The following is a 12,925-nucleotide window of genomic DNA, read 5'->3' on the forward strand; positions in this document are numbered from 1 at the left end:
CCTTTCTCCAGCCTCCAGCTCCCTTCCTTAACCCCCACTACTTTAAAGTGCTCTTGATCCTTATCCTTAAACTGCACAATCCACCTGTTTCTTGAAACCTGATAGTGATATCACTGCCTGTCTTGTCTTTCAAATGCATATTTACATGTAGGATTTAACCAAAGCCCTGTCACACTGATCCAGCAAGATATCATTGATATTGACATCTGATGGTATTTTGCTGTAAGCAAGAAACACAGTCCCAGTCACACGGACAAAACACTGGGCAAAAAGATCCATCCAGTGAGAACACAAATATTTTACCCAAAATGTACTCACCCCCTGGCCATCCAAGATGTAGATAGTTTTGTTTCTTCATCGGAATAGATATAGCATTACATTATTACTCACCAATGGATCCTCTGCAGTGAATGGGTGCCGTCCAAATGAGAGTCCAAATATCTGCTAAGAACATTACAGTGACATTACAGCATGACAGAGGATGGACTTTTTTTACTGGATGAAGGGTTTTTATGGATTGGGGATTATAGACACATATTTTGGTCAGAAGCAATGGTTTAAAGTTAAAATATATTAATGATGGATTTGTTTATAACAAACATGCAGATTTCATTTCACAAGATGGTAACTGATTGACTGGAGACATGTTGTGTATCATTGTAATACCAGCTGTTGGGACTCTCATTATGACGGTACCCATTCACTGCAGAGAATCCATTGGTGAGTAAGCAATGTAATGCTAAATTTGTCCAAATCTGTGAAGTAACTAAATCATCTTGAATGGCCTGGGGGCAAGAACATTTTCAGCAAATTTAAATTTGGGGGTAAACTATTCCCTTAAAGACATGCCCTGCAGTTTCTCTGTGGATTGGGGTAATTAGTCTCTCGTCAAGCTATCCTCACGGAAAATACAGGATGATCAGTATCTCTACAAAGAGATGATGGCCTAGACTAAACACAGAGAAGAGTGATATTGGTAAGAGGAGCGGATGCAAGAAGAAACACTTTTAAATCAGTGCAACTCAAGAACAGGATGAGACTGAAGTGAGTTTTGAATACAAAATATGTCTACAGTCAAAAAGGAAATAAACAAAAAGGCCAAAGTACAAAATAAAACTTAAAGCACATGAGGGAGGAAACTGATAAAATTAGACTTGTAGCAATGTGTACTGTACATACACTCAGTTACAAGCTTATCTTGCTTTTTTTAATAATCACCTAACTATCAATAATAAGCATCGAGTGTATAAAAAAAAAGAATCACATTGTTTTCTCAAAGGCATTTGTCATCATCAGATCATGTGTGAACATAGCTTTAAATGTTTAAATGAATTTGTGGCCTGTTTAAAGCTATCAAGCAAAACATGATATTACAAACTTCAACACTTGCTATTTGTTAACCCATAGTTCATTATGAGGAAGCATAGAGGAAAACCAACCCCAGGACATCGCTCAAATCTGAGCTCTGTATACATTGCCATAATCAGCTAAAAATAGTCAGCTGGATCCGTTCCCTTTTTGGCACTGATCTCAAGACAGGAATCACAGTTAATGGGCCTGAACACCAGCAGTTTCTACATCATCATGGGAGACTGTAGGAAGAAAGCAGGAAGACAAAACACATGGATGTGGTAGACACATAGGGTAGCAACTTACAGCTATTTATTTAATTAAGGCCCAAGCCATGGGCGCAAGGCACTATTGTTCTTCTAAAAAAAATATATATTTTTTTTTGGGGTGAATTAATGCATACTCCTTCTAGGAGAATGATGCAATTCACAACAAACTTTGTCAACATGATGCCAAGATACTGAAGATGCTGCATTGTGAACGGATTTTGGATATGTTGAAAGGTGTCACCATGGGTTTTTATAAAATAACAGTAAATAAGATAAGTTATTTTCTTATAACTTTAAAGTGCATTATCCAAACTCTTTAAAAAAATTACATATGGAGAACAAGTAATTCTGAGGAAACATGCTTAGTTTTGTAAATTGTAAATCCTCAGGGGCCAGCTGAAAATTAAAAACTATCAGACATTTCAGCTGACAGATGAAGGCTTTAATACTAAGGATGTCCACTAGATGAAGCCATATGATTAGAAATATTTTAAGCCTAATTTTGTTCAGCTCAATCTCCATCTATTAGTATGACAAATAAATGCATAGTGTAATGATAAAACTCCATAATCATCGGGAAGAAGGAGGCGGGAACCGGCGGACAATCAAAATGAAACTTTAATAATCAAAATAAACACAAAACAGCGCAACAGCCCCTCACGGACGACTGATGCACACATAACACAAATAAAAACCAAAACATAAAATAAAGCCCAGGCCTGGTTCTCTCTCGTCCTTCACTGTCGTCGCTCCTGTTTTATATCCTTCCATCTCCTCCGTGGGACTCAAGGCCGGTGGGTCGAACAAGTGTCGTTCATCTCCAATCACTCCACCGGCCTCGCTCGTTCCCACGTCCCTCGGTCCTGCCCCACTCGTCACACATAGGATCAGTTGATATGTACTGTACTGTCAGTATACTTTTACATAGTTATTTTAGAAATCCTTATAGAGCATTAACTTTTTTTTTTTATCTTTTAGATCAGGGGTAACCAACCCTGCTCCTGGTGATTGACTGTCCTGCAAAGGTCAGCTCCAACCCTAATCAAACACACCTGCCTTTAATTTTTAAGTGATCCTGAAGACCTTAATTAGTTGCTTCAGGTGTGTTTGATTAGGATTGGAGCTGAACTTTGCAGGACAGTCGATCGCCAGGAGCAGGGTTGGTTACCCCTGTTATAGATCATTAAAAGTTTGATATATCCTACCCTCTCTCACACAAAGGATAATACATCTTTAAGCCTGATCGTTTACTTCACAGTTAAATTAGTAAGATAGAAAAATAAATACATAAAATAAGTTAATGTGTACTCGAATGGTAATGTGGTATCATATAATTACTTTACAAATGCTTATAGGTCATTAAAGGGGTCATATGACTTAGCTAAAAATAACATTATTTTGTGTATTTGGTGTAATGCAATGTGTTTATGTGGTTTAAGGTTACAAAACACATTATTTTCCACATAGTGTGCATGATTTGGTTCTCTATGCCCCGCCTTTCTGAAGTGCGTTGATTTTTACAAAGCTCATCGTTCTGAAAAGTGAGGTGTATGCTGATTGGCCAGCTATCCAGTGTTTTGTGATTGGTTAATGCCTCAAGCATATGACGGAAAATTTATGCCCCTTACCATACTGTGATGCGTGACAAGACAAAAACAATTAAACCCATTACAAATGAGGCATTTGTTGCATCCAGTGGGGACATAATTACTGATTATAATGACTTATACTGTCTTTTTATGCGTTGTGTTGTGTATCACACTGCGTAAACATAAAACCATGTCTGGAGAAATGACAAACAACAAGTGCTACTATACAGTACACTGATCAGAACTCATGTTTAAATCATCAGTGGCAAATTCTTTAAATATGAAAACGTACTTACAAACTGTGAGTCAGAAGCTAATATAGTTAATGTTCACAACTGAAACGTATTGTTAAGTGTTACCACAGTTTTATATATTGTTCTGTGTGTGTGTGTGTGTGTGTGTTTAACACTCTTTATGATACAGTGTAACCCTTTCATTTAATTAACCCTTTAAACCAGACTGCCAGAGGGTTACTGTAAATGCATGTCCCTGTTGTGTAGCATTTTCCTGATGCCACTGGGGTGGCGGTTGCACTGGTGGCTTGCGGCCATCATGGGTTTTTGTTTCCTTATTGCATTTGTATTAATATAAAACAATAATAATTAAAAAGACTATAGGCACTGGACTTATGTGAAAGGAAAAGGAGGAAATGGGGGGGAAACAGACTGAGAGAGACAGACTTGGGTGTACAAAGGAAATGATAGACTGTTGTGAAGTCAAAAAGGGGAGAGAAAAATCTAAAATTATATCCCTGCCTCCCTGTTGGAGCCAGCATCTGAAAACTATCCAAAGCTACATGTTATTCACAGCAAATAGTTGGCATGCTTGAGCAGAGGGGATTGTTTACTCTAGGAAGAACAAGATAGAGCAGCTGATGGGACAATAAAGGAGCAGAGAGAAAAACAGAGAATAAAGATGAAAAGATATATGACAGAAAAGATCAGACAAACAGAATGAAATTCTTGTAGCTGTTGATATTAACTGCATTCGATGCAGTTACATCTCTGAAGTCGCTATTTTATAATTCATTTACATTTTACATTTAGCTGACGCTTTTATCCAAAGCGACTTACAATTGCTATATATGTCAGAGGTCGCACGCCTCTGGAGCAACTAGGGGTTAAGTGTCTTGCTCAGGGACACACTGGCAGTTCACAGTGGATTCGAACCCGGGTCTCCCACACCACAGGCATGCGTCTTATCCACTGCGCTAACACCACCCAATAATCCATGATGAAGAAACTTTAGCTCCGCAAATGGCTTTTTTATTATTATTATTATTATTTTTTTACCAATCCATCTCTTATTTCTAACAGCAGCAGTGGTTTTGAATGGATCAGCATGTTCCGGGCTATTTTCCCTCTCAATACATGAGAGGACTGTTCTGCATCACAATCAATGCATCACTTATGCTCAAGCATTGCCCTTGGATACACACTGCAGGGCTTCCATTGATCTACTGATCTGCTTACATCAAAAACACTGCTCTGGGTTATGAATTTTTTTGACCCAGTGGTGACTCCAACACTATAAAGCCATCTAGACTTTGATCACAGGCCTTTTTGCAGTTTATGCAATCCCTGCTGAAAGCAAACATCCTCAAACAGTGATGCATTATCTACATTTGAAAACTGAAGACTTTATAATTACAGTTCCCTGAGCACAGCACATGCTTCGATTAAAATAAATAAATAAAATAAAAACACATGAGGATACTTAAAATTGAATCTTATTGCTGAGATGAGCAATAAACCTTTAAACTGCATAACTATTTAATGTTTTATTATTAAATTAATAATGTATTATTATGATTATAATGTATTAGAAGTTTGAAAAGACATATGACAGGACTGGCGATGGGATTTCAACTCGAGAGATATACAGTCGTAGCACTGAACACACTGGGAACATGGAACTTGTCCAAAGTGTTCGAAACGCCCGCCCCGCGATTCTCGCCTGACCAAACGCGACACGGAGCTCCACACTGACCGTTGCCTCTCAAACTGAAGACTGTACTAAAGAGAAAAGATTTGTGGTGGACTGCAGGATCTTGCTATGTGGAGATACATCTCATTCATCGCTTTTTGAGGCATGATACACTTGTATTCATCAACACACGAGGTGAGTTGTACTGGTTTACTCAATTGTAACATTGATGCCTCAACATTTTGAATTGTGTCGACTTATTTAAGTGCATATTCAGTTTCCTAAATTCGCTTTTTGTTTAGTAGCTTATCCTATGTTAATTTAGTCAACAAGTAGTCTACCCTATGGCATAAATTCAGACTAGTCGTGTGTTATTGAGTGCATGACGGAGGAAACCTAATATATGCTGCTGTAAAATTAGTATGCGCGCTCCACGGCATACTTACAGTTCATGCCCGTTATGAACGGTGGTCATTAATCACTTCATTCTTTATGATAAATTAATTTAATTAGATGTTGGAATTTAAGGTTTACGTACTTGTCCATAAGCTTTATTCAAGATTTGGTTATGGTTACCGATGAGAAAAACATGCACTGTCTTGCAAGTCTACTTTTATGTTAAACTTTTAGGGTACATTTGAAAAGTGAATAAACTAGGATGGCATTTCTGTGTAGCAATGAAATCCAAAGTTCACAAATGACTAGATCAATGGACTGTTACAGCAACATCGATCTGTCCTTGTCCCATATAGCCTATTCATAGAATAATGACATGAGTAAAACAGACAGGGCATGTTACAGTATATTTTCACACAGAACCATTGAGATTTGCATCGGTGCTATTTTCCATAATGGACTCACTCCGCCAGACGGTCATGCTGAGTGCTTTGTAAAAATAGGATATGATCAAATGATGAAATGAGAATATTTGTAATCATGCTTTATGCCTTTGCAGCCTTTTTTCTTCTTCTTCTTCTTTAGACCACACGAGATGAGAGAAAAAATGGGGTGAAAAGGAAAAATGAGGCCTTATCTTGAATGTTTGTTCACCTAGTTAGCTAAGTTATACAGTAATTTAGCCTAGCTGATCAAGAAGTAGTTTCAGGGGAATGGGAGAAATATGTTAGGTACTGTATATTGAACTCCTTTTGAACCCTTTTTCAATGCAAAAGATCAAATGTTCAATGTGACTGATGTTAAATTGTTTACTTAATTATATTATATAAATCTGTATTGGACGGCTGCAAAGAGCAAGTGCTATTAAGATCGGACAGATCAACATTTAAGCCCACATGAAGGAAGTCCGACATGTTTCTAATCTTGAATGTGGGTACTGTACTGGATGTCTGACAGAGATGTATCCCCCAGGAATGCATGCACACACACTGGATCTATTAGACTGGTGTTTAGGGGTTGACATGCACATCTACTTCTCTCAAACAATGCCCAGACATAATTGTATTGTTTGCATTCACTAAAAACAGCTGCAATAATGATGTGTTTTAGTTTACTGCCATTTGTCATGTCAAGAGGCAACAGCAGCTCTGCTGAATGTCAGTGTATTAGTTTGTTAAGTTATGTTTAGCACATTACACAACGACATACCCCACCACCCATTCCTTCTCAGAAGATGTTGGAAAAAAATTGTTAGGACAACGTTCCCAAAATACATTTTTGACCATAAATCTAAATATGGACATTCATGTTTGACCAATACTTATTAAATCCACTTAATGTCAAGACTTATGAACAGAATTTTTGTTATGTAATATTATATACAATATCAGTCAAAAGTTTGGCATAATTAAGATTTATTTAATGTTTTTGCTCGCCAAAGCTGAATTTATTTGATTAAAAATACAGTAAAATTTGTGATACAGTAATAAAATAATAATATTCCACAATAATACTGTATTTCTGATCGAACAAACCCAGCCTCGGTGAGAAAACATGATTATTATTATTATTTTTTTAATTATTCCAAACATTTGACTCGCATTGTAATATTATTTAATATTATATACTATGTAAAACAAAGACATATATAAATAATAACATACTTTAGAAATAAACAATACATAATATTAATAAAAAATAATAAAAGTGAGATTCTATACACTATTTCTAGGTCACTAATAAACAAACTGTACCAAATGCTAAGACATTCTGAAATTCGTGTTATTTTTTAAATTCAACTTTTCACTCAAATTTTTATGCTGATAATATCATTTGTATTGGACTTTTGGTCTGCTTTAATCATGGTCTGTGTTACACATCCACCTGTTTCACTCTCTCATACAGGACTTTGTTGATTTTTACAAGAACCCCTACATACTGGGACGACTGATTGGAATAAGACAGCAGGATTCGGAGTAAAGGAAGGGAAGAGGGATTAGGGGTTTATCCTGAACATGGCCAGTCTTTAAGGAGCCTCCGTCAAGCTGTAGGCTACTATTGCCTAGATTATTACATTTAATTTATTGCCTTTTAAAGACCTTTTATCTCCCCCTGGAGATTCCTGGCAAGTAAGCCATTGGATTTGAGCATCTTTAAAAACAAAGGATCAGGAGCAGAGGCCAGTGGGAGTGGAGGAGCATGAGGAGAGTATACATGCAGGGATAAAGCAACAAGCCTCCCTGCCACCTTACACTTCAGCAGGGTGCAGGTCAAAGGTTACTGAATGAACTTGTATTGGAAAAGCATGTGATCACATTGATTACTCAAGTTGGATTAAGGTATGTGGCCTGTGTAATTTTTAGCAGTATATTTAAACGATATATATTGTAGTGTTTCTCCTAGGTCCAGCAGAATCGATAAGATTTATGACCTAACATTTATCAGGTAACAAGTTTGGCTAAATGACTTGTGCTTATCACAGATGGTGAGTCTTTACTGGTAATTTAGCATGAAATGTGGAACACAGCCAAAGCAAAGCTTGTCGTGGTTTGATGGAATTGCTCCTTTTAAAATGTTTCTCATGACTTTAACTAGTCAAGGACAATTTAAAAGTCTGAGCTGACCCAATGCTAAAAAAAATATAATAATAGTTATTAATAGTAAACAAAATGTTTTATCTATTAAATGTTTTTTATACTGAATTTTTTTTTTGAGAAAATTGTCAAACTTCATGTCATTGTGAAATGTAACCTTAGCGTCTCTTTACAAATTCTCTGGTAAATATGCATACTTTGGTAAAAGGATACCCTTAAAGTGAACGACTGAAATACTGTACAGTGCAAGTGAGTTAAAGCAGAATTTAGGTTTTTAAAGGGCACTGCACTCAATAATTCAACTCAAATTTACTCAAATTTACTCAGTTTTACAAAACATGCAATTTTAAAAATATATACATTTGTACATTAAAATGTGATAATTAGTGTAGCATGTCTGTGCCTATGTCTCATACCATATTATATCACTTTTTTTTAGCAACTGAATTGTTTACAGATATTTTGTTAATATTTGCATCTTCCAGAGCATGTAGCAGCAGACTCTCTGGACCTTACTAAAGAAGGAGCACATGGTTTCAGTCCTAAACCACACATCTTCAGTCTGAGCTAAATTTATTTCTGAACTGATTTTATTTTTCTTCTTTTTTTTCAAAAGCAAAAACCCAGAACAACTGTGAAGCCCAGAATCTTTTACCACATATGCAGCCGAGGTTTTCAGGAATTGGAGTCATGCATATTTTCAGCTCACATTTATCTTCACAGAATCTTTTTGGATATGAACAAAGACCGATGGCCAAAACGGGACATAGCTGAATGCGTCTGCCTTTTGAGAAACTGTGCAAAAAAACTTTCCACTCAACTGCGGTTTTTATTCTAAAGGGGGATACGTGTATAATTTGCTTTCTTACGGTGTTCTCGCCATTTTTTTAAACAAAATTTGTGGATTTTTTTTCTGATTCTGGAAACGTGCTTATTGTACCCGGAGAAGCCATGAACTTGGGCAAGCTCACCGGCCTGAAGGGCCTGGTTTCTCACTCCTCAGGAAAGCGTCGATTTAAAGGTGAACTCACCCCAGACATGATCAGCCCCCCTTTGGGCGACTTCCGCCACACCATGCATGTGGGCCGTGGAGGGGATGTGTTCGGGGACACCTCGTTCCTCAGCAACCATGGTGGAGCAGGAAATAACACAGACGGAGACTCTTGCACTTCAGAGAAGAATGAGGGATTCTTCTCCCGCACGCTTCGCCGTGTCCGCAAGACCCCCGAAAGGCCCCGCGGCAGCTCCAAGGACCTTTCACCCCCACCTCCACCCATTTCTCCAATCATAAAGAATGCCATATCCCTCCCCCGGCTGGACGTGGACTCACCCAACGGCTTTCCTGTCAAAGTGCTTTTCCCTAGTCCACCCAAAACATCAGAGACCTCCACATACTTGTACGGTGAGTTTGTAAGTGTTGTTCACCTTTGACAGACTCAGATTCAAATGCAGAAGTGAAGCCCATAAGTTATGGGCCTTCTGTGTGTGTACATATGTCCCTCCTGATATGATTGAAACCGCATGGCTGATGGAAGGTATGATGGTACAAAATCATGGAATTTTAAATGTGAGATAACTAGGCTTTAGAAGGTCATGAAAATAAACGAAATCCTTATAAAGCTGGATAAAATCATGAACATTACCTTGATGAATATAATCTTGCACATTTTTGTAGCACCACATCTGCATTAACAAAAACATTCAGTTCAGTTCCATACACATTACGTGGATTTAATATACAGTAAATGTGTTGTAGAAAGCACTAAAATGAAATGAAATGTAAAATAAAATAAAACAGAAAAAAAAAATATGAATAACTGAAATGTGTGTACCGAACAGGATTAAGCAATATAAAAATATTTGTATTCAGCACGGACACATTCAATTGATTAAAATTGACTATAACTATTGACTTTAAAAATTGACTATAAAGACATTTACGATGTTACAAAAGATATTCTATTCATCAAAGAATCCTGAAAAAAAGTATTAGCTGTTTTCACAAAAATATTAATCATTGTTAGTATATCAGCATAAATATTAATCATTAACAATGGTAATAAATAAGGAAATTTTACTTGAGCAGCAAATTAGCATATTAGAATGATGTCAGAAAAATCATGTGACTCTGAAGACTGGAGTAGCTGAAAATGGAGCTTTGGCATAACAAAAATAAATCATATTTTTAAATAGAAATGTTGTTATATTTTATAATTTTACTGTTTTATTGTATTTTGGTCAAATAAATGCAACCTTCTTGAGCATAAGAGACCAAATTGTTTGAATGGCAGTGTACGTAGCCACTGTGTCACGTGTATGTTTTGTCTGAATTAAACATGTTTGTTTACTAGCTTTGTGTCCTTGAGGGAAACATGTGTCAGATTAAACAGAAATTGTTTGATAAACCATCTAAACACCTGCGGCAATCCCAGACTCCTTAGACCCAGACATTACAGTTCAGTGATCAGCGTCTGCCTCACCCATTCAAATACCTCAAACATGCCTCACCGGCTGCTCTACAGGAGAGCCTGTTCATAAACAACCCCTTGCATACCAAAAAAAAAAAAAAAAAACATGCACCAAACGCACACCCAAACAGTCTGATGAGTTTAATTATCACTATATGGAAAGTTTTAGTAAGCAAACTAAGTGTTTAATTCAGCTGACTGAATGACTCCCCATCAGACTGTTGTTTTGACCGGGAGCTATGAATGAGATGTTTTAGTGCTGAGCACACATCCCGTCTTAGAGCCCTGTTTTCAATCATGTGAAGAGTTTCTGTATCCAAGATTTTCCTGTAAATTGTAATTGCTGCCCTTTCTGTGCCAAGTGTGCAGTGTTACAGAGTTCAATATGGTCAGAATCACAGATCTTAAAAGGACAGTTCACCTAAAAAGAAAATATTGTTATCATTTACTTACTTCATGTTGTTCCAAACCTGTATGACTTACTTTCTTATAACACATAAGAAGATATTTTGACTGCATTTGTCCATATAATGAAAGTCATTAGGGGCCATAATTGTATGGACCCCATTGACTTTCATTGTATGGACAAAAACACTGAGACATGAGGGTGAGTAAATGATGACAAAATTGTACATTTGGGCTGAACTATCACTTTAAGGCCATTCAACCATATGGCAGAAATTATTTGCTACTCCTGCTGCTTAGGCTGCAGTCTGAAAGTTCTAAATGCAATGTGTTGGTTCTCACTGCCCTCTGTTGGCCGAACTCATAAGAAAGATTAATTTTGTTCTTTCTTTGTTTTGAAGGTTTGGAGTCTGGCTTTGTAACCTTGCCGAGACTGTCCCGCACTGAGCATCCAGCCCAGGGCAGTTCTCCATCAGCCTGCCAGCCTGAAATCCACAGAGGCTCGCTCACAGACACGGGTATCCCGTCCTTCCCCTGTTCAGACTCCATCAGTCCTTCTGACTCCATGAACTCCTTCACTCTTGACCTGGGCCCTTCCCTAATGTCTGAAGTCTTTGCCGTGATTGACAGCCCTGTGTGTGAGAAGACTGATCCCATCAGCGAAAAAACACAGTCCACCAATGAGAACTCTGAGGTGGACTCGGACCCAACCACATCTTTGGTGGACTCTCTCCTGAGAGAAGACTATGACGGTAGGACACGGTTGTATGGAGGAGAGTGGAAGAATTCAGACTTTGTAAATGGTGAGTCACCCAAAAAATCCATGCTGGGGGATCAGATGCGCCCAGTCTTCATTGAGGATCACGGCATGAAGCCGGAGAGTTTCCAGAGGGCTGCTGATGTGCTGGCACGTCATTATGGGAGTGGAGGACTCAGGAATACAAACAACAACAACTCTCATAGGAGAGGACCATACAGCTATCCTGATGAAGAGGAAGAAATCAAAGTCTAACACTACCAGATGCCTAACATCCAAATCGTACAGCAATTTTAAAGGGATACTTTAAAAGTCAAAAATGAACATTCTGTCATAATTGACTCGTGAACCAAATCAATTCTGGTTCAGTTTTCAACGAATCATCCAGACTGGTTTTCTGTATATGATAAACTGATTCATTTAAAAGATTCAATTCAATGTTGTTTGGTTCCCAACATTCTTTAAAATATTTTGAAAGAAATGCTTGGAAGGTTTGGAATGAGATCAGGTCAGATTTTTCTTTTTGGGTGGGTGGGTGGTGGGGGATAACCTTTAATAACAATTAAATAATAAATTGTAAATGTAACAATAATGAAATTTGTTCTGTTCCTCACAGACAGCTATGGTGGGACTCAAGAAAACTACTTACAACCCACAAGTGAACGGGATTACTTTTGTTAAAGTTTTGGTGCTTTTTTTGTCATTTTGGAGTGTACAGTTCTCATTCAGACTCATTATATGGAAAAGAGCACCAAAGATATTCACCTAAAATTTTGGTTCCTCAAAAGGAAGGTCTTACAAGTTCATAATGATATTTTTTTTTGGATGCACTATTCCTTACAATTTTGGGGAAAATGAAAGCGGATTATTTGTTATTTACCCCTTTACATACATAAGAGTAAATCTTTCAGTTTTCTAATATTGGACAAGAACATACATTTTGGCATCTCAAATGTTCACCTATACTTGATCCTACCTTCTCATTCCTAAAATATTAGATTTGATCCAGGTAAATAAAACCTGCCACAGTAGCTTTGTAATGCACAATAAACACAGCTAGCTATACAGTGGTAACAATATACCATTAAAATATGCACAATTTGAGTTTACAGTATTTAGATTTCAAGTAAACCTCAATCGTATGTAATGTAGTGATACCATGTAGAAGTAC

At 37.3% G+C, this 12,925-nt stretch overlaps 1 protein-coding gene across 2 annotated transcripts; it reads left to right on the forward strand.

Moving 5' to 3' along the window:
* The first annotated feature begins 5,133 nt into the window (after positions 1-5,133).
* Positions 5,134-12,182, forward strand: LOC132121433 (cdc42 effector protein 1-like). 2 transcript variants are annotated; one of them, XM_059530794.1, is made up of 3 exons: positions 5,134-5,329; positions 8,741-9,526; positions 11,399-12,182. In XM_059530794.1, the coding sequence occupies exons 2-3, from the start codon at positions 9,076-9,078 to the stop codon at positions 12,007-12,009; spliced, it is 1,062 nt and encodes a 353-aa protein (XP_059386777.1). In that variant the 5' UTR covers positions 5,134-5,329; positions 8,741-9,075; the 3' UTR covers positions 12,010-12,182. The 2 variants fall into 2 exon arrangements, with proteins under 2 accessions (XP_059386777.1, XP_059386776.1); XM_059530793.1 differs by lacking the exon at positions 5,134-5,329 and adding an exon at positions 7,698-7,869.
* Positions 12,183-12,925: the final 743 nt, after the last annotated feature.

Source organism: Carassius carassius, chromosome 39, assembly GCF_963082965.1.
Source record: "Carassius carassius chromosome 39, fCarCar2.1, whole genome shotgun sequence".
In the NCBI taxonomy this organism is placed as follows: Eukaryota; Metazoa; Chordata; class Actinopteri; order Cypriniformes; family Cyprinidae; genus Carassius; species Carassius carassius.